General features: G+C 33.1%; 1 protein-coding gene across 1 annotated transcript; it reads left to right on the top strand.

The window, feature by feature from the left end:
* The first annotated feature begins 3,165 nt into the window (after positions 1–3,165).
* LOC131036449 (F-box/kelch-repeat protein At1g26930-like) lies at positions 3,166–4,140 on the top strand. Its single transcript, XM_057968337.2, has one exon. The coding sequence runs from the start codon at positions 3,166–3,168 to the stop codon at positions 4,138–4,140; it is 975 nt and encodes a 324-aa protein (XP_057824320.2).
* Positions 4,141–22,873: the final 18,733 nt, after the last annotated feature.

The following is a 22,873-nucleotide window of genomic DNA, read 5'->3' on the forward strand; positions in this document are numbered from 1 at the left end:
AGTGACAAGGATAAAAACTTTGACATGTCTCCTTTCCAAAAACAACACTCACTATTTATATTAAGTCCAGCTATCCAGAAATATTAAATTAGCACCTACAAACACATTTAGGAAATAATGTCCTTTTTAAATATAGTGTTAAAAAAAGCCCTTACATTGGTAAAAAAATCAACATAAGATTAGATCTTGTGAAATAAAATATCAATTAATTAAAAATTGAAATAAATACAGAACTTTTTTTAATCTTTTGCTTGCTTTTATTTAGAATTGTTATCATTCATTCGATAAAACATTCTCTACTTCTTATATCAAAGGATTTTATTAATTGCTCTACTTCTTATATCAATGGATTTTATTAATTGCTATCAAACCGCCAGTAGAGTTCCGGCAAAGAAATGTACTGAGTGTAACTACAGTTGAAATTTGATAGGAATCCTTGAAATCTGATTTTAAATTTTGAAAACTTGAAATTACAGTTGTTTTCGCAAGTTACCAATTTTATTTAATTAACATTTCAATTTTTTATTTGTGATTATAATTGATTATTTCATATATATATATATATATATATAAAATACTATTGTTGAGGGAGGAGGTAGAAACGAGCGTTTAGTTAGATCTACAAATGTGTGTACCCATTTTAAAGTTCCCCTATTACTGATTGTTGTTTTGTAACGTAGGGTTCCCATTAGCTTAAAATAATAGTGTTATCATACTTGTGGATATGGCAAAAAGGTGTTTTAAGTACCCTACTTGTGGAGATGCTTCCTGCAGCTAACACTTCAAATTCTAGATCGAGATATTTTATAGATGACACTCTTTGAAATTAAGCCAAAAGTGTGAGACATGTGTGATAATTTACAAAAACCACGAGTTTTTTCTTGTTCAAAATCTATAACTATAACTTTGAGCCGTTTCTTTAAAATTCTACAAATTTAGTACGTCAGATCTATAACTTGCATAGAAAAAGGGGAAAAAAGTTATGTTGTATAGAGGCTTGATTAAGTAAAATCTTGAGTAGTATTTACCTTCACTATAACTATGATATGATGTGAGATAGCTTACCCCTAGTAGAGAAGAGGTTTAAAATCTTAAAGGAAATGTTGAAATGATAATTGATACTTTTTGTATGAACTTATTTCCCTAGAGTATTCACAATACTTGATATTGCTTGATAGGAGTTAATTCATACCTTTATTAATAGAGAAAAAAATAAACAAGATCATGATTGCTAAACTTGAATTATTGAATGCTTGACTTTATATTTCTCCTCAAGTGCCTTGAATATTCCTAATTAAATGTCTTAATTTGTTGAAATTAAGAGATATTGAAATGAGGGGGAGGGAGTTATATTTATGCATAAATTACACCATGTGTTTTAAAAATTTCGAAGAAGGTTGACATCAAGGAGCACCTTCTTTCTTGACATTTTCTTGACTATTAGAGGTTCAAATTTAGGCCAAAAGGCTAGACTAAGATGCTAAGTGTGATAGTCCAATAAGACTACTGTAGTGGGTACCATAGTACTAGATTTTTTATCCAAAACTAACATTAGTGAGCTCAAGATTATGCTATAGTAGTTTATAACCTCTACTATAGGTATGAAATTATGTGAGAAACCTTATCCCAGGTAGAGTAGAGGCGGAAAATCCTGAAGAAAATATTGAATTGACAAATGATACCTTTCCTATGAAATTCTCTTCCTTAGGCATTCACAGTGCTTGGTGTTGCTTGATAGGAATTGATGGCTAACTTCTTTAATAAATAAACACCTAACTTGATCATGATTGTTGAACTTGAATTATTGAATATTTAACTTTATATCTCTCTTCAAGTGCCTTGAATATTACTGATTGAATTTCTCAATTAGAGTGATGATTTGGAATTAGGATATGTTGAAATGAGGCAGAGGGAGTTGTATTTATACACAATTTAAATATTTTATGTTTAAATTTTGAAGAAGGATGGCATCTAGTATCACTCTCTTGGTTTACATTTTCTTGACTATTAGAGGTTCAAATATAATCTTGAAAAGGCTAGACTAGGGTGCTAAGTGTCATACTCCAAGATGACTAGGGTGGTAGGTACCATAGTCCTGGAATTTTTAGCCAAAACCAATGTAACCCCATGTCCCCATGTCGCTATGTAAGTGCATTATCTGCTTAAATTAAGGAGTTGGTGTGTCCCCATGCAAATTTTTATTTATAGGAAAGGGATAAATTGGAATCTATCCCTATTGTAGTGGAGAAGAAGCTACTTAGAAATAAAAAATAAGCTTTGAAAAGGGGGGGGGGCTAGAAATAACTATTAGTTGCTTCTAGTTATTTCTAGAAGCAACTAAGACATCATAAGATCTACCATAAAATTTATCATCACGGGTTCCTATATCTCCTCAAGGTACTATTTCATTGCATTTCACAATTCCAAATATCTAACACAAGACATACCAAGCATTAAGAACTTACAAAATTTGACACATCTTAATTTCCATTAACATTACCTAATTTTTTTATTTTTATTTTTTTGTTGGTGTGATAATTATCTATTAAAAATTACTTAAAAATATTAAAACATAAATTAATTAAAATATATATATCATCATAACTTAAATTTATATTTTACTATAATTTTATACAACATTTAATATTCTATCAAAAATCTTGTTTTGATAAGATACAATCTTTGAAAAGTTTAATATAAACGTTTTAGGAAAATACATAACCTATCAAATCTGACCCAAAAAGATAATTCAATTTAAAAAAATATATCTCAAATAAAATTATATATAAATATTTTACAGAGTTTAATTTCTCTAGACATTGACTTATAATTTCCACTATTTTAAACAATATATCCTTCTACCAAAATTTCAAAATAAACATTAATTTTTTTTAATTTAAATAATGCACAGTTATGGCTCCAATCGAATTCCAAAACGGTAACACACATTAATTTGTAACTCTATATGACATGTTTTTTCTCATATACGATGTACTCTAAGGGCATTCCCTAACGGTGTGGCCATTGAATCTCCATAAACATTTGCAAGTATAAAGCAACCCTACAGTTAAATAACTCAAATAGTTCTCTAAATTTTATAGCACTCTCGACTTGACGTGAAAGAGTCTAGATCTTTATATCTTATTCAAGAAGAAAGAGTTGATAATGGATTTTTTACAGGAACTCCCCGAACAGATATTTCGAGACATTCTACTAAGAATATCGTATGAATCTCAGTCAAAGATTAAGCAGTTGTTGAAGCCTGCCAAAGAAATGATGGAATGCTTCAAATTTTATCAAGATAGAATTAAGTTTGGGCTGGCCAATAAATATATATGTTTTCTTCAGCGTTGTGAGGTATCTATATACGATCCTATTGATCATTCATGTAAACCTTTTCGAACTGAACATGAAATCTCACACTCTTCTAAGATTATAAATGTGAATCATAAGATAGTTGTGCTAGACGGGCACTTTTCTTTAAGTCCAAAGATTTGGATATATGATTTATTATCTAGTACATGGAAGCGAGGTGCTGATATTCCAACCCCGAGTGATAGAAATAAGTATGCATGGTGTGCTTCACCTGATGGATCAATTTACATTGCAGGAGGATATGACACTATTGCTGGCCGTAAGCTCCGTGACGCAGCAGTTTATAAAGTAGATGAAGACAAGTGGGAGCTTCTTCCTCAGATGTACGAAAATGTTGGTCGGTACTGTAGAGGTTTTTTTATTGAAGGAATGTTTTATGTCCTATATCGTTATAGAACTCAAAGATTTGATCCCAACACAAGAGTATGGACAACAATAGCAAATATGTCTTTGCCTTATTCCTATTACTACGATCTTCTATATGCATTTGGACGACTAATTGCATTTACGACCAAAGGAATAGAAGAATATGATTGGGAAGGAAGTGTATGGAGAGAAGTGGAACCGCTCCCTCAAGGCTTTACAGTTCTCCATGCCACAGTGTGGTATGATCAAATTTTCTTGCGGGGATATAGCAATTTTATGCGTCCCATCTTTTATATGTATAAACCTGGAGCAGCATTAACTGAGAGGTGGATTTCTATCGAAGAGCCAAACATTTTTCTGGAAAACTATGTCGAATCTATTGTCACAATAGAAATTTAATATATCCCTGCCCATTTCATTACTAATATCATTTGAAACATATGATTGTTCAAAATAGCTTTGAGATATCTATTCCTTTAAATCTGAATGTATCAAAAATTTTCAGCAATAATATCATATTTTTATTTCAGAAAATAAAATATTTTATTTATATTTCATTTTTATTTTTAAAAAACAAAAATCATTATTACTATTATTCATTTTGTACATGTCATGATATCAATTTTTGCTGAATTTTATTAAACAATTCCATCTTGTCAATTTTTGAAACTGAATAATAAATTCATAAAGAATAAAACTTAATGATGACAAAACTCAAACACCATGATTGAAACTTAATTTGATGATACATTATTATAAATGATATAAATTAAAAACAAATCATCTTGAATACTTATACCTACTTTCTCAGTTGAAAAGGATAAGCAAAGACAATTACATATAAAAACATACATTTCACAATAAATAGGGTGCGTCATGGCAAGAAAGTATGTTGATAGTAGGAACTTTATTATTGAAGAGTTTGAGTAGTTATTTTATAGTTGTTTTGATTTGTTGTCTTTAGTATTTGTATTTGGTTTGTTTCCAGTTGTTCAATTGGCTATTCAAGTCTTTAGGTTTCTGTTGTAACTATTTTGGTAGCAATTTTGTAACTAGTGTAATGGTCTAAAATTTTCTTTTCAGCTTTAATTTAACATAAAAAAAAATAATCTATATTAAACCATTTAAAATTGAATATTAAAAATAATAGTGTACATTACACAAACAAATGAGAGGGAAGATTTTATAAATGAATGCTTATGTTTGGTAATAAATAACAATCTTTCAAACAATATTGTACTCCCCAAATTAATATTGGTATTAAAATCTTGAGCCTAAAAGCACTGGTTTAGCAAGATAAAAATATATAGTTTCTAGGAAAATGAAAATGTGCAAGGTACTAAACAAATTTAGGTTTCTGCTGAAACTATTTTGGTAGCAATTTTGTAACTACTGCAATGGTTAACTTTGAATCTTTACACACTAAACTCTGTAAAATTTTCTTTTCAGCTTTAATTTAATATTAGGAATGAATGTTTATGTTTGGTAATAAATAACAATCTCTCAAACAATATTGTAGTCCCAAATAAATATTGATATTAAAATCTTGAGCCTAAAAGCACTTGTTTAGTAAGATAAAATATATATATACTAGGGAAATGAAAATATGCATGGTACTAAACAAATTTGTTCAAAGATCTTAAATTGAATTAATTATTTTATTGGATCATTTTACAATTCATGTTCAACTTTTAAGGCAATGTGGGTCAACTTTTAAGGCAATGTACCCTCCCAACATGTATAAACAAAATTTAAAATATAAGAAAAAAAAATAATGTGCGCTCTATCAATATAAGATGAAAATGTAGATATATTTTCCATTTACTCCACTAAAACAGTTGTGCTTTCTCTATTTCAAAGTCCAACAATTTTTGGAACTAACCCAGTTTTTTTCCTTCAAACTTGGCAAAATTTTCTGCCAAAAAGTATGCAAAGACGTAGCAACTATAGGTGACATTAATATCACCTGACATAAGTTCTAGAAGGGTAAGTGAGAGTTTAAAGATAATTTTGAATTTTCCCCTCAAATTGCATTCAATTTCATTAATTCAGTCTCCAAAACTATTACAGGCTCAAGTAACCTACACATTATGATAGCTTTCCAAATACATCATGAGAAATTGGTACAGAATTTAAATTAATTTATACGTGGCTAAAATTCGAGTGTGCAAATTCAACTTGGTAATTTGTAAATGAAGATCGGAAGAGGAATTTATAAAAAATAAAAACAAGATTTTCCCAAAAACTATTAATATATTATTGCATGACACAAAACCAAAAATAAATGGCATGCTAAATGCCCATTGCAATGGCCAAATGTTTTCTATAATCAATACCAAGTCTCTTCTTCTCTTCTCGAGGTGCAAGTTTAGCATTGAAAGTCTCTAGCTCTAGTTTACCTTGCAATCTAGCTCTATCCAGCTGTAGACTTCCCCCATTTTATCCATTATTTTATCCAAATAACTCTTGCTACTGATAGGCCTGTGCTAATTGTAATATGACATTCATAGATGTACCACAATATAGTCACCAATTTAATTTAGACACTTTCAATGATAAAATTTCATACCAGGTAGCAACAATAATCATTAATTTTTTTTACATGAAAAAAGAGCTTTCTAATTGCACCATACTATTACAAAATGGCACCACTATAGATTACGATGGGCATTATATGGCAGTGACTACCTCAAAGAAAATCTTCACCCAGCTCGTCTAAAAAAAAGCAGTAATCTGATATCATTTCCAAAGCTCAAGAAACACTGTAATGCCACCTATAATAAGAACCAACCATGAAAAATGTCTATCTATTTAAGATGGTAATTATCTAATGAAGGAAAAAGACAGGACAAGAATCATAGTCTTTAGTTCTTGAATGGGACCAACAGCTAATTGATTGCAACAGTTATGAATATGCTGCAACATAATCAGTTTCATACTTAAGATTCTGCACAACGATGTCCCACTCTCAACAATGCCAAAGAGAAAAATTGAAGAGATGGATATATTGTGCAAACAATGCTTATACTGCAAAAGAATGGGATAAAAATGGAGAAATTCACAGTTTTACAAGATGTGCTCTCATTAAAAATGCCTATCTATTTAAGATGGTAATTGTCTAATAAAGGAAAAAGACAGGACAAGAATCATAGTCTTTAGTGCTTGAATGGGACCAACAGCTAATTGATTGCAACAGTGATGAATATGCTGCAACATAATCAGTTTTATACCTGAAGATTCCGCTCTCAACAATGCCGAAGAGAGATGGATATATTGTGCAAACGATACTTATACTGCAAAAGAATGGGATAAAAATGGAGAAATGCACAGTTCTACAAGATGTGCTCTAAATGGGACCAACAACTAATTGATACGAGTGGATAATGCTGCAACAGTTACGGAAAAGATTTGATTCGATTTAACAAAGTATGGGTAGGGGGATTCGAACCCCTAACCTCTCCTCTCCTATTTTCACTCTCCACCACTAGGCTATGCAAGTTCTTTGTTTTCACGCTGTTTCTATTTAAGGACTATTGAACGCCCTATAAAAATTTATGCAGGGCCGGTGGTTTGAACCTGTGACCCCGTATTTATGGGCCTCCACTCTTGACTGCTATACCATGCGGTTGTTTTGATATAGGACTTGACAGTTTAGATTTTTGTGGAATGTGGTGGTGATCTGAAATAAAAGGGTCCCTAAAATATAGATTAAACTATATTCAAGCCAGTCCGAGAAATATATAGTTAAAGCTCAAATTATGGGACCCATGTATTTAAATGGGTTGGGATTTAAAAAAAGATTAAATGGTATTTTAAGGGTTTGTTTTAGAGATCTAGTTTAACATTGGGGGATATGAAAATATTATTGTTTTAATTCCATTTTAGAATGTAAAATAGTATTTAAAGGGGGTGATTTTGTAATGAGAGACATGGAAGATTGGAGAATTGTGAGAGAAGTGTGAGCGAATTTCTTTTGGAGAGATTGATAGTGAATTGTTCATCTCCGTGCATTGGGAGCTTCAAATCTATCTTGTTGTACTTGTTTGGAGAAAGAATTTGTAATTCATTATCATCTGAGGAAATAATTCTTTGGTGAAGCGAGAGGAAGCTATTGTGGATTTTGGTATTTCACTCTTGCACTTCGAAAAGTGGCGTTGTGTGGATAGGACTGACTTTGTAACTCTTTCTAAACTCATTTTTGGAGCATAATTGGATCGGTCTCACCCAGTTGGGAAGACCCGAAGATGTAGTCACCTTGTGGTGAACTTCGTAATCAAATCCTGTTGTTTGTGTCTCTTTTCTCTTCCTCTTTAATTTTTTCTATTTCATCACTTCAATCTATTTGTAATTAAACATTTATGTACATGCTATTTTTCAATTTGTTAAGCATTGTAACATTAGCATTTTTATGCAATCAGTCATAGATCCTTAATCAGATCAAGTGGTATCAGAGCTAGTTTGACTAGTATTGCAGATTTTGAATGCTGACAAGATCCAAGCTCCTGCAAGGTCAAGGTGAGCTTGAAGTCTACAATTCTAAAATCGTAAAATGAAGGACATTTCCAAAGAAGTTTATATCTAAAATGGAGGTACCTGAGGAGATCAGTGAGCAGGAATTTCGAAGAGCTTTCATGGCTTTGAGTGCGAAGGTGGATTTCTTGTTCAACGAGCACAAAGAGAAAAAGGCACATGAAGAAGGTTCGTCGAAGTAGGGAGATCATGAAGATAAGAAGGATAAATGACCACCTGGTGGTGAAGATCCTCCTTCATCTCCTTCTCCTTCTTCTTCCCCTTCTTCTTCTCATTCTTCTGGAAATCCTTTTAAGGGTGTATATAAGCCTAAAATTAAGTTGGGTGTTAAATTTGAACTGCCTAAATATTGTGGGGAATTAGATGCTGAGAAGTTAGATGATTGGGTTCAACAAGTAGAGGTTTATTGTAGAGTTGAAGGTCTTCTTGATGATGCCTCTAGAATCCAATTGGCTACCCTTCAGTTGGGAGGTATCGCTCTCACCTGGTGGGAGAGTAGAACTTGGTCTAAAATCTCACAACATAGTAGAGTTTGTTTGACTTGGTCAGAATTTGTTGCTGCTCTTAGGAAGAAATTCTACCCCTTGGGTCATATGCAATAGTTAATGATGAACTAGCAAAGTTTTAGGCAAGGGAAAGGGAAGTCTGTCCAAGAGTACACCCATGAGTTCAGGAAGAGGGCTATTGCATTGGATGTCCCTTTGTATACATAGGATACTTTGTTAAAGTACATAGGTGTTTTGCACTCATATCTTAGACATTCCATTTTGGTCTCGAGTCCTAGTAACTTGGATGAAGTTTGTGTCCAAGCCACACACTTAGAGGTAGGAGGAAAGGGTTCTTTTGATAACAAGTTTGGTGATGGTAGCTTTGTAGAGAAGTCATCCAAAGTTGCAGGGTCATCTAAAGGAAAGAAGACAACTATTACCAAAAATAAGGATGTTTAGTTGACTTTGACATGCTCACATTGTGATCGGAACGGGAATGACGAAGAACACTATTGGCAATTACATCCTGAATTGAGACTGACGTGGGCTCAGAAAAAGGATCAGAAAAAGAAAGGCAAGGAGAAGACCACAAATGTTGCCATCAATCATGGTTCAGATTCTGAGGATGAATCTAAGATTTCTGTGATGGGTTTGAAAGGTAAAGCTCCTATGGCCTGTGTTTCTTTTGATAGTTGTGCTTCTACTTCTCGATTTGATAGTGTTCCTAAAGATCCAAAGAGAAATGAACCTTTTCATGTAAGGGTTATCACTAAGAATGTGAAAAATGATGCACTCATAGATAGTGGTTCTCAAGTTAACTTGATTTCTGAAAGTGTTGTCAAAAACTTGGGATTGAAAACCACACCGCATAAGAGACCCTATCCACTAGGTTGGATTTGTGAGAATGGTAAGTTGCAAAGAAAAGGTAATGCACCTTACAATTCACGATCACAAGCAAGTTTGTGGATGAGGTACAATTCGATGTGGTTCCATTGGATATCTATGGAATAGTGCTCAGAAGCCCTTATCTATTTGATCAAAAGGCTATTTTCTATCGAGAGAAGAATCATTATCATTTGTTTAAAGATGGCTTACAGTATATTGTGCATTCTCACAAATTTAAGACTGATAGTTCTTTTGCCAATATAGGACAACTAAAGAGGGTGATCAATGCGAGTAAGATTTGACTCTCATGTCTGTCAATTTAGGTGTTTCGAGGCAAGATAAAGAGGTGGTCAAGGCTACTGATGAACAAATGCTGCAAGATATGCCAACAAGATAGCTTGTGGAGATAGAAAATGAAAGCATGGATAATTAGGATCCTTCTAGTAAAAATATTCCTATGGTGAAAGACCATTATGTTGTTGGTTTGATCACTTTTGTATCTGCATTGTTGCTCAATTTGATACTAGTCAATGGTTATTGGTTAATGGCTACAACAATTGATGTAGAGGCATATGGGAGTGATATCATGATGTTTATAATCAACAATATTTTTGTAGACTTAATCTTGATTGCCAGTTAGGTACAAAGATGCACAAATGACATAGGGAAAGTGGGGAGGCCATGCCCTCACTTAATTTATGAATAAATGCAACTTTTGGAGGTGCAAAAGTTCTCCAGTGGGGAGGATTGATCCGAGTGGATAATGCTACAACAGTTACAAAAAAGATATGATTTGATTTAACCAAGTATGGGTAGGGGGATTTGAACCCCTAATCTCTCCTCTCCTATTTTCACTCTCCACCACTAGGCTATGTAGATTCTTCGGATATGTTTTCACGCTGCTTCTATTTAAGGACTATTGAATGCCCTATAAAAATTTATGGAGAGCTAGTGGTTTGAACTGGTGACCCCATAATTATGGGCTTCCACTCCCTACCGCTATACCATGCGGTTGTTTTGGGATAAGACTCAATAGTTTAGAGTTTTGTGGAATGTGGTGGTGATCTGAAATAAAAGGGTCCCTAAAATATACATTAAACTATATTCAAGCTAGCCCGAGAAATATATAGTTAAAGCTCAAATTATACGAGCCATGTATTTAAATGGGTTGGGATTTAAAAAAAGATTAAATGGTATTTTAAGGGTTTGTTTTAGAGATATAGTTTAAAATTGGGGGATATGAAAATATTATTGTTTTAACCCCATTTTAGAATGTAAAATAGTATTTAAAGGGGGTGATTTTTGTAATGAGAGACATGGAAGATTGGAGAATTGTGAGAGAAGTGTGAGGGAATTTCTTTTGGAGAGATTGATAGTGAATTGTTCATCTCCGTGCATTGGGAGCTTCAAATCAAGCTTGTTGTACTTGTTTGGAGAAAGAATTTGTAATTCATTATCATCTGAGGAGATAATTTTTTGGTTAAGCGAGAGGAAGCTATTGTGGATTGTGGTATTTCACTCCTACACTTCAAAAAGTGGCGTTGTGCAGATATGAGTGACTTTGTAACTCTTTGTAAACTCATTTTTGGAGCATAATTGGATCGGTCACACCTAGTTGGGCAGACCCGAAGATGTAGTCACCTTGTGGCAAACTCCGTAATCAAATCCTATTTTTTGTGTCTCCTTTCTCTTCCTCTCTAATTTTTTCTATTTCATCACTTCAATCTATTTGTAATTAAAAATTTATGTACATGCTATTTTTCAATTTGTTAAGCATTGTAATAGCATTTTTATGCAGCAATCATAGATCCTTAATCAGATCACTAATTGATTGCAATATTGACATAATCAGTTTCATACCTAAAGATTCTGCACAATGATGTCCCGCTCTCAAAAATGCGAAAGAGAAAAAATGAAGAGATGGATATATTGTGCAAATGATACTTATACTGCAAAAGAATGGGATAAAAATGGAGAAATGCACAATTCTACCATCTCTTCAACTTTTCTCTTTGGCATTTTTGAGAGCGGGACATCGTTGTACAGAATGTTTAGGTATGAAACTGATTATGTTGTAGCATATTCATCACTTTTGCAATCAATTAGCTGTTGTTCTCATTCAAGCACTAAAGACTCTGAATGGGACCAATAGCTAATTGATTGCAACAGTGATGAATATGGTGCAGCATAATCAGTTTCATACCTAAAGATTCTGCACAATAATGTCTCGCTCTCAACAATGCCAAAGAGAAAAATTGAAAAGAAATGATACTTATACTGTATAAAAGAAAGGGATAAAAATGGAGAAATGCACAGTTCTACAAGATGTGCTAATCTTTAGGTATGAAACTGATTATGTTGCAACATATTCATCACTATTTCTTGAGATTTGGAAATGATATCAGATTACTACATTGTTTGAGATGAGTTGGGTGAATATTTTCTTTGAGATAGTCACTACCATATAATGCCCATCGTAATCTATAGTGGTGCCACTTTGTAATACTCTCGCTTGGAAAGGCTAGAGTATGGTGCGATTAGAAAGCTCTTTTTTCATGTAAAAAAAATTAATGATTATTGTTGCTACCTGGTATGCAAGTTTATCATTGAAAGTGTCTAAATTAAATTTGTGACTATATTGTGGTACATCTATTTATTTCATATTACAATTAGCAGAGGCCTATCACTAGAAAGACTTAGTTGGGTAAAATAATGGATAAAATGGGGGAAGTCTATAGTTGGATAGAGCTAGATGGAAAGGAATTTAGAGACTTTCAATGGTAAACTTGCATGCTAAGTAGCAACAGTAATTTGGCACTCACAATGAAGACCATTATGGGTAAGCAGATTGAGTACTACGACCAACACTTGCACCTCGAGAAGAGAAGAAGATACTTGGTATTGATTATAGAAAACACTTGGCCATTGCAATGGGAATTTAACATGCCATTTCTTTTTGGTTTTGTGTCATGCAATAATATATTAATAGTTTTTGGAAAAATCTTGGCTTTATTCTTCATAAATTCCTCTTCCAATCTTCATTTACAAATTACCAAGTTGAATTTGCACACTCAAAAAGTTTTTCATCGAGATATACCCAAAATTTTAGCCACCTATAAATTCATTTAAATTATGTACCAATTTCTCATGATGTATTTGGAAAGCTATCATAATGTGTAGGTTACTTGAGCCTGTAATTGTTTTAGAGACTGAATTAGTGAAATTGACTGCAAGTTGAGGGGAAAATTCAAAATTATCTTTAAACTCTCACTTACCCCTCTAGAACTTATGTCAGGTGATATTAATGTCACCTATAATTGATACATCTTTGCATACTTTTTGGCAGAAAATTTTGCTAAGTTTTTGGCAGAAACTTTTGCTAAGTTTGAAGGAAGAAAACTGGGTTAGTTCCAAAAATCGTTGGACTTTGAAATAGAGAAACCACAACTAATTTAGTGGAGTAAACGGCAAATATATCTACATTTTCATCTTATATTGATAGAGTGCACATTATTTTTTTTTCTTATATTTTAAATTTTGTTTATACATGTTGGGAGGGTACATTGCCTTAAAAGTTGAACATGAATTAGAAAATGATCCAATAAAATACTTTACTCAATTTAAGATCTTTGCACAAATTTGTTTAGTACCATGCACATTTTCATTGGAGTATAATATTGTTTTAGAGATTGTTATTTATTACCAAACAAAAACATTCATTTATAATATTAAATTAAAGCTGAAAAGAAAATTTTACAGAGTTTAGTGTCTAAAGATTCAAAATTAACCATTACAGTAGTTACAAAATTGCTACCAAAATAGTTTCAGCAGAAACCTAAATTTGTTTAGTACCTTGCACATTTTCATTTCCCTGGTAACTATATATTTTTATCTTGCTAAACCAGTGCTTTTAGGCTCAAGATTTTAATACCAATATTAATTTGGGGAGTACAATATTGTTTCAGAGATTGTTATTTATTACCAAACATAAGCATTCATTTATAAAATCTTCCCTTCTCTTTAATCCCTCTAATTTGTTTGTGTAATGTACAATATTATTTTTAATATTCAATTGTAAATGGTTTAATATAGATTATTATTTTTTATATTAAATTAAAGCTGAAAAGAAAATTTTACAAAGTTTAGTGTCTAAAGATTCAAAATTAACCATTACACTAGTTACAAAATTGCTACCAAAATAGTTACAACAGAAACCTAAAGACTTCAATAGCTAATTGGATAGCTGGAAACACACCAAACACAAGTACTAAGGACAACAAATCAAAACAACTATAAAATAACTACTCAAACTCTTCAATAAAGGTCCTACTATCAAAATACTTTATTGGCATGATAGACCCTATTTATTGTGAGATGTATGTTTTTATATGTAGTTGTACTGATTGTTAGTTATATTTCATCTTCCTTTATTATAAAGAGGTTCCCAATCTTAAAATGATTTTCAAATTCTTTTGATGATATAAAACAATTATATTAAATAGATATCTCTGGGCGTATTTTACTAAGATTTCTTTAAAGATAGGTACACTAGTTATACTCACAATGACACTTGATTTTATTGATTGTTGCTTTTTAAATATTATGGCACTCTTCTACTATCATTTGAATGTAACGAATTCATATAGTTGAAGACAAGTGGCAAGGTTCTATTTTATTTACCCGTCATTTGTATGTCAAATTGTTTCAAAATTGAATTTTTGTTTATAGACATTTTGATGCCATTGTAGATGCCTCTAAACATAGACATAATAATAATATAAATAAATCATGATACTTTTCATATGAAAAATAAGATCTATGCAAGTAAATACTTTTTTTTTTGATAAAAGTGGATAGAACCACTGAAATATATTAATTTTTAAAAAAATTTATAGTGTTTGGTTTAAAAAGCATTGAAGGGAAAGAACCAGTAAGAAAACCCTTCATTATTGCTTAAGTAACACAAGCCTATTCTACCCAATACAAAATTCTCATTGGCATACTACATCAAAAAACCCATCCCAATTACATAAGCCGCATTAGATATAAAGGAAGCCGCTAGCACAAGCATATAGGAGGAAGATTAAAGTATGATCTCAGGAGGATACATAGCCATTGCTACCAAAAAAACACCAATATGAACCACCCCTATCTATGAAACAAAATTCTCCAAACCACTAGTTAGAATGATACCACATAGCAGAAAGGAAACCATAATTAGAGACCCTATCAAAATAAAAATTGTGATCAAGCATAACAGAACCCAAATGAGGAGAAAGAGAGGATGTTGAAGTCCTTGTGGAGCCAAAATAAATCCAATCCATAGAAAAGACCATATAATGATGCAAGAAAAAAGAAACAAATGAAGGAGCCAACTTAGATACCAATTGATCTATAGATTCCAAGATCTAAAGGACAACCACCAACCACCAAGCCGAACCAAAAGCTTCTAGATGAAACAAAACATCTTGACATATAATACGCAATGACAAAAATGAGAGAGACATAAAAACCAACCACAAAACTTCCATATATACCATTCACACAAAGGAGCATTATAAAAAATAGTAGAAACCTCCACAAGTGTGCAAGGTGCATCCCTGAAATATGATGACAAAAGATCAATCCTTATAAACATATGAAGAAAGAGAGCAATAGGCTGGCAACGTGAAATTAACCATTATAATGTGGAACAAGCATGCCACGAAACCACAATTCTCACTAAAAACCTAGAAATGAAGAAAACTAACACGTCACTATAATCATCAGTGAATGACCAAACAAGGAGAATGCACAAGCGAAGATACCCAAGACATCCCTCCCAACTTAACTGAACATGATTAACACACACAAACCCAACACTAAGAAATGATTAAAGGAATGTTCCCGCGTAGAACAAAAAACAATAACATGTAATGAGTACTTCCTAAAAGATACGCTAAACAACCCCGAGTACTCAAAGCACCTTTATAATAACATGCCAATTAAATATGAAATGAAAGCCACACTAGACTTGTATAGAACAAAAAAATCACATGCCAAACCAATCAGGAACACAATTACAGACCCCACACCCTCCTTGTTCCAGATATAAATTCTTACCGAATATGCCATTAACTAGGGAGTTCTCATAAAGCAAACAACATCCTCCTCAATGTCACATACGAAAAAAGAGCTACACCCAACAAGGGGGTTAATGAAGACTAGAAGTATGCCCAAACTATTTAAGGCACCTGAATGCAGACTCCACACTCCCCTCACTCTATACAGAGATACTTACCAAATATTCCATAAGACAAAGGAATTATGATAAGGCATATAATACCCTCCTCTATGTCATATGTGAAAGAAAACATTACCACTATCCATCCTTACTAGTTATGTTAGAAGATAACCATTACATTTACCATGTAAGCTTACCTCCTTTACTTCAAATATTCCAAAACCGAGGAAGGGATATCTTCTACGCTTACCTCCCGCATATTAGCATCACTGTCAATGGCTAAGTTAGCCTAGAAATTTACAATCTTATTCACTTCTCTATAATAGTGGGAAATCAAGAAGGAATTAAAAAAAACCAATTTTTGCAAAATATGATCAAGTATATATTGTAACTGCCAATAATTCAACTTCTTTTCCATGACACTTTGAATAATAACCCTAGAATAACCTTCAATTATCAAGTCCTTAATTCCCAAAGATATAGCCATATCCAAACCAAAAGACAAAGCATAGAATTTTGCATAATTGTTAGTCTTGAAACCAATCGCATGACAATGAGCCTGAATAAATATTACCTTATGATCATAAATTACCATACCTCTCCCTTCCAAGCCAACGTTCTCATGAGTAGCACCATTAAAATTAAATTTAAAGTGCCCTTGCACAGGAGGTTTCCAGCAAGCAAAATTTCTCTTACTTATAGCATTAGTCTCATTCAAAATAGATCCATGAGTAGGTAAAATTGATAACATCCTCTAGACTCGAGTTACCCTACTATCCCAATGAGAAAAAGAGGAAAGATTTTCCAAATTCTTATAAATAAAAGACAAAGCAACTCTAGAGATGGAAGATTCAATCCTCAATAAAACCTCAACCAAGGAAGAGCTTGTTTGTTTAAAAATCCTATTATTATGCTCTAACCAAATATTCCAAATCACAATAGATGGAGAAATAATCCAAAGACATGTATAAAAAGATGAAAAAAACAAGAGAGGCCAGGCTCTAAAGTGGGAAAGGAGATCCTTACCAATAACAAAGGATAGATTTAGCTTTTCAAACAACCACTGCCAACAAGCATAGGCAAAATCATAGTGAAGAAACGAGTGTGCAGAGGATTCTAAATTTTTATTACAAAAAACACAAGGAAATACTGTAGTAATACTCAATCTGTCCAACCTTATACCTGTAAGGACCCTATCCTACACTGCTAACCAAGCAAAAGCACCAGCCTTTGGGAGGCAAGCCATATGCCAAAACAACTTGTATGGCCAAGTAGACAAATATTTAGCAATCAAGAGAGAATTATAGCCATTCTTAACTGTGTACTTACCAAAGATATTCCTTGTCCATATAAGTTCATCATCAGCATCAGAAAGAATTATTACTCTCTCCCCCAACATATTTTCATATTCCAATTTCACAATTTGATCAATATCTAAAAACTCAATTGATTTCCATCTTACCACCTTAAGATTCCCACTATACTCAATCTCAAAATAATCAGCCACAAAGACACCCCAAAGGGAAGAAAGAGTGGAAATTAAAGGAGACCAATCCCTTGTATTCACCATAGGAAGATGTCCATTCCAAACTTCCTCCCAAAACTTGAACTTTCTACTATTATGAACAATCCATGAGAGATGAGACAAAATCACTGATCTAAATTTACATAGAAATAGTTGGACCAGATAGTAAATTAGAAACTTGAAAAACATACTCTCTTGGTCTGTTATTTAAATATTTAGCAAACATAATCTATGCCCAAAAGGAGAATAGTCTCTCATATAGTTTCTAAACCAGCCTAGCACCCAAGGCTAAATTCTAACTTTCTAGACTCCTAATACCTGTGCCCATAAGGTTTTTAGGAAGAAAAACTTTATCTCATGCTACCAGAGGTAGTTTCTTCTTACCATCTTTATTATTACTCCAAAGGAAGGACCTAAGAGTATCTTGCAAACTAATTACAATAGCCACTTTCAGATACTGCAAAACAAACATGAGATAAATAGGAACAACATTTAGGAAAAACTTAATAAGAACAATCTTACTAGCCAAACTTAACCATCTATGATTCTAGGATTGAATCCTTCTAGAGATAGCTGAAATAATCTTATCCCAAAACTCAACTTTATCCTGCTTACTGAAGAAAGGTATACCAAGATAAGAACAAGGAAGATTTTTATATGCAAATCGCTAAAAAATCTTCAATCTATCCCAAACCAATTGTGAAGAATGAAGGAAAAAACTCTTTGACTTATCAACATTTACTCTCTGACCAGAAAAGGATGCATAATTTTGTATTATCCCCTTTGTAGCTCTTGCCTCACCCAAAGAAGCCTGGCCAAATAACAAGGTATCATCTACTAAAAAACAATGGGAAATGCTTTGTAGAATATTTTGAATCCTAATTCCCTTCCAAAGCCCTCCTATCTTAGCGGCTCTAATAGCCCAACTAAATGTTTTAGCTAGAAGAATGGACAAGAAAGGAGATAGGGGATCCCCTGCCACAAACCCCTAGAAGAGGAGAAAAAACCACAAGGGGAGCCATTAATTAGAACCGAGAACCTTGCAGAAGAAATACAACCATGAATCCATTTGACCCATGCCTTGGAAAAGCCCAATTTAAGTAGAACAACACACAAATCCCCCCATTCTACTCTACCATATGACTTCATCATATCTAATTTGAGGATCATGCCCGGGATTCTCTAAATAGAAATAGAATGCATAACCTCATGCGCCACTATAGATCCCTTTATCATCTCCCTTCCTGGAACAAAACCACCTTGTTCTAAAGAAATGATGCTAGGCAGAATTTTAGCCAACCTTAAAGAAATAACCTTGGTAAAAATCTTGTAAAAAGTGTTACATAAAGCAATAGGCGAAAACCAACAAATGTCTTGGTAACCTCTTTTTTAAGAATAATTGCAATCATTGTAGTATTAAGATCTTTCAAAATAGACCTATTCCTTCTATCTTCCTCAAGGGCCAATAAAACATCATTTCCCACAAATTCCCAACATTTCTGAAAAAATAAAGGAGTAAAACCATCCGATCCTCGAGCCTTATAAGGGTTCATTCCAAAAACAACATTCTTAACTTCATCCAAAGAAAAAGGAGACATTAATATTTTATTATCTTCCGAAGATACCAAAGAAAGGATATTAGAAGAAATGTTATTATGAAGATCTCCATGCTCCAAAGATAATAGTGACTTAAAAAACCTAATTGCCTCTAAAGAAATATCCCCCTGTTCTGTTAAAAGTTTTCCATTTAGACACTCAATACAAGATATCATATTTCTACTTCTCTTAATTTTTGTTGAAGAGTGAATTTTTTTTTGTATTTCTATCACCATCTAAAAACCAGATCTCCCTTGATTTTTGTCTCCAACAAATTTCTTCTCTGGTCAAAACTTCTTCAAGCTCTTCTTTTGGCAACTTTAGTTCATCAAAAACAAGTGGCACCATACCATGTTGAATCACATGTGAATTAAGACATTCAATCATATCTTGAATCCTCTATTTTTCCTGAAAGATGTTCTTAAAATGCAAGATATTCCATTCTCTAATATTTGATTTCAAAAAACTTAACTTCTTAGCAATCTAAAACATTTGGGATCTAGAGAAATAAGGAGCAGAAATCCACCATTTTTTTAGCAAAGGTAGAAAGGAAGAATCTCTAAACCACATAGGTTCAAATTTAGAAGGTGACTTAAAAGGAGCTTTGTCTTCCAGAATTGATAGGGAAATTGGAAAATGATCTGACCCAAAAACTGGAAGAATAGACGAAAAAAAAAAAACTCAAACTTCAAATCAATCCAAACATCTGATAACAAAAACCGGTCTAACCTTTCCGCAATCTATGAAAAATCTCTTCGCATGTATTTGTCCATGTGAAAATCCCATTCTGAAACTAACAATAAAAAATACGCATGTCCTTATTGAACTTCCCAAAGTCTACCATAGTTTTTTTATTAGGAAGAATACCTCCTTTCTTTTCTCCCAAATTAGTGATAGCATTAAAACCCCCCCAAAGATTAGAATGCAACCATGCCTTAAAGGGGAGGAAATCCTCTTAAGCTCTTCGCATAATTTAGTCTTCCTTTGAATGAATACCAAAAGGAGCATAAATATTAAAAAGCCAAAAATTAACCTTCGAAAGCTTGCTTTTAACTAAGGCCAGCATCAAGTTTATATCAGAGGTAACTAGCTCAACCTCAATGTTATAGTTATTCCAAAGCAATGCCAAACCCCCAGATGCACCACAAGCTGGAGAGGAGAGGAAATCCCACTTTCTCCAAGATGAAAAAACCAAATCAGTAGATTCCTTTGACAATTTTGTCTCTTGCAACATGCAAATATCACACTTAACTAAGTCCATCTAGGGCTTAATTAAGTGCCTCTTTTTAGGGGCATTTAAGCCCCTAACATTCCAATATATAATTCTCATTGCTCTCAAGGGGAGTCTGAGGCTCCCCTCTTTCCTTTAGATGGAGAAGACTTCCCTTCTCCAAAACTATTTCTAATATTATGCTTCACAACCCCTGACCTAGTCACAGGAGGACTATTAACAGACCTCTTACTCCTCTTACCTTTAGGAGTACAACATTATTTCATAGTGTTACCAAGAGAAACTGAATGCTTCCCTTTCCCATCACTAGGAGAAAGAGACAAAGTCTGCTGAATCCTAGCTTCAATTTCTAATTGAGTCTTTCGATTCTTTGGAGGCCTACCCCTACCAGGAGAAACCACAGATGAAGCCCTAATTAGAGTAGTTTGGACAATTGGTAAACTCTTACTTGAATTAGGAGAAGTCATGGCTATATTATCGATGATGCCCACTTCTGTTGAAGCCAAAACCTCAAAAGGGTTAGAAGATGCAGAGATATGAATGGTCTATTTAATTCCCCCAAAGTCATTCTCAATGGAAAAAATAACCTTATTCATAATGTTATCATCCATCTAATGCTCATGATCTTTAAAAACATCATTTACTTGTTGAACCAGGTTTTCATCTGGCACAATAACAAGAATATCCCTCGACTAAATATTATTTCCTAAGGTGGCGTTATTATCCGCATCCACATCAACATGCTGTGAAGAATTATTAGACACCAATTCTTTGACTTGTTGAGCAAGGGTAGCATCATCAGGAAACCCTAGAGAAGAATCCCCAACATTAGATTCTTAAACAACCCCATTATTCTTAGCTAAAATCAAACCAATCCCCTGGCAACCATCTAAGTATTCTTTTGGCTTCTCAGAATAGATAGGATTCCCACCATCATCATTTGGTGATAATAAATGAGAGATATTATTCAAGGAATTTGATGTATTGAGATTTGGAAGCAGATCATCCACATTGTTACCCCCTGAAACCATAATATTCTGGTGAGATGTTACTATCTTATCCATACTCGTAAATAACCCTATAGACTCTGGATCGTGACACACAACATAAACCTCTCACTCCCAACATCCCTCATAACCTGGTTCTCAGAAGTAGTGGGATATTTCCCTATGGACCCATTAACTAACAGTTTATCCAGAAATGGATTATCTTTACTACCCAAACAAGGTTATGCCTTATCCAGAATAGAGGATTTCGATAAATCCATAAGAAAAGGAGCATCCAATTGCAAGGATGTTTTACAAAACTCTTTCTCTAGCTTATTGATTGGTTTTTTCCAAATACCCTCATGATATTTGATGATACAGGTCTAAGGGAAAATATTATTAGGGTTAGTCAGGACACAGATTTTTACCAAAACCTCCCCCTCCACAAAATCAAATCTTGATGATAAGAAAGAACAAAAATTATTACCAAAATTTGCTCCAAAACCTTTGGGTCCATAAATTGAAATGGTAATTTGGGCAAGCCAAACCAGAAAGGAACTAATTTAAAAATTGACCAATTAAGGACATAAAATGCTTTCCAAGCCGAAACAAACACTAAATTTTTACTAAACTAGTAATGTGAAGATTTTAACTTCATCCCTAACAGAAGAAGAATTAAAAACAATAATAAACACATTTGCAAAGAGTAATTGAAAATATCACATATCATACCATTTTTCTACAATTTATGATGAAATTTAGATAAATTAGTTTTATCCCCCAATATTTCCCCATAAATAGCATGTGTATGCAAACAACGAGCTTTCAAATCCACATAAGAATCAAGTAATTAATGCATGGAATAGGAGCCCATACCTGCAAAGACCCACCTCCTAAATCAGAGCTGATTTGATTTTCACTTACCTTATCCTCTTTACCTGATGTTGAAGATTCCCTTACCTTATCCCCCCTTTGATGTAACGAAGATAGAAACATTATAAATACTTTATAAATATAAATATATTATTAGAAATATTCTATGAAAAATGAAAATAACTCAACACGTGCTTTATAAATCACCTAGAAGAAAATGTATTTATGTTGATGATAGGTGATGTACAATGATATTCAAGTTGTCCGTAAACAAAAAACCATTTAATTTTTTTTGATATTTACATGAAACCTGGTAGGGTAGATAGTAGGGTGGCAATAGGCTGGAGGCAACGTAGTGGTTATGCAATTGTAAAATCTGGCTTAATACACCCTCATAGATAAAATCTGTAATTGAAATGTCTCCCTTAATGTGCCCTCACAACCAGAATATGTAGCTAATCATCAATGTTAACTGAGATTTGTCAGAGAGTGGATGGTTTATAAAAGAAAGGAAAAATTAAATGAGTTGCCATTGAAAAAGTGGTGATAGCAGGTTTGATCTATAAAAGAAAACAAAAAGATAGTGGAAGATTCAATTTACTCATCATCTCCGAATCTTAGCCACTCCACCTACTACTGCTTCTCAATCACTCTACTTCTCTACTACTCAACCATGCCTGTAATAAAATTTCTATACAAACAACACAAGCCTTTTGTGAGTTATGCAATTCTTTTTCTTGGGTTGGATTAGGCTTTACAAAGTTAGTTTGTTCTAATGCATCTTTCATCATTTTT

The sequence above is a fragment of the Cryptomeria japonica genome, chromosome 7 (genome assembly GCF_030272615.1).
Source record: "Cryptomeria japonica chromosome 7, Sugi_1.0, whole genome shotgun sequence".
In the NCBI taxonomy this organism is placed as follows: Eukaryota; Viridiplantae; Streptophyta; class Pinopsida; order Cupressales; family Cupressaceae; genus Cryptomeria; species Cryptomeria japonica.

Coding starts and splice junctions, on each gene's coding strand:
- LOC131036449 (XM_057968337.2), top strand. CDS start 3,166: ATGGATTTTTTACAGGAACTCCCCGAACAGATATTTCGAGACATTCTA.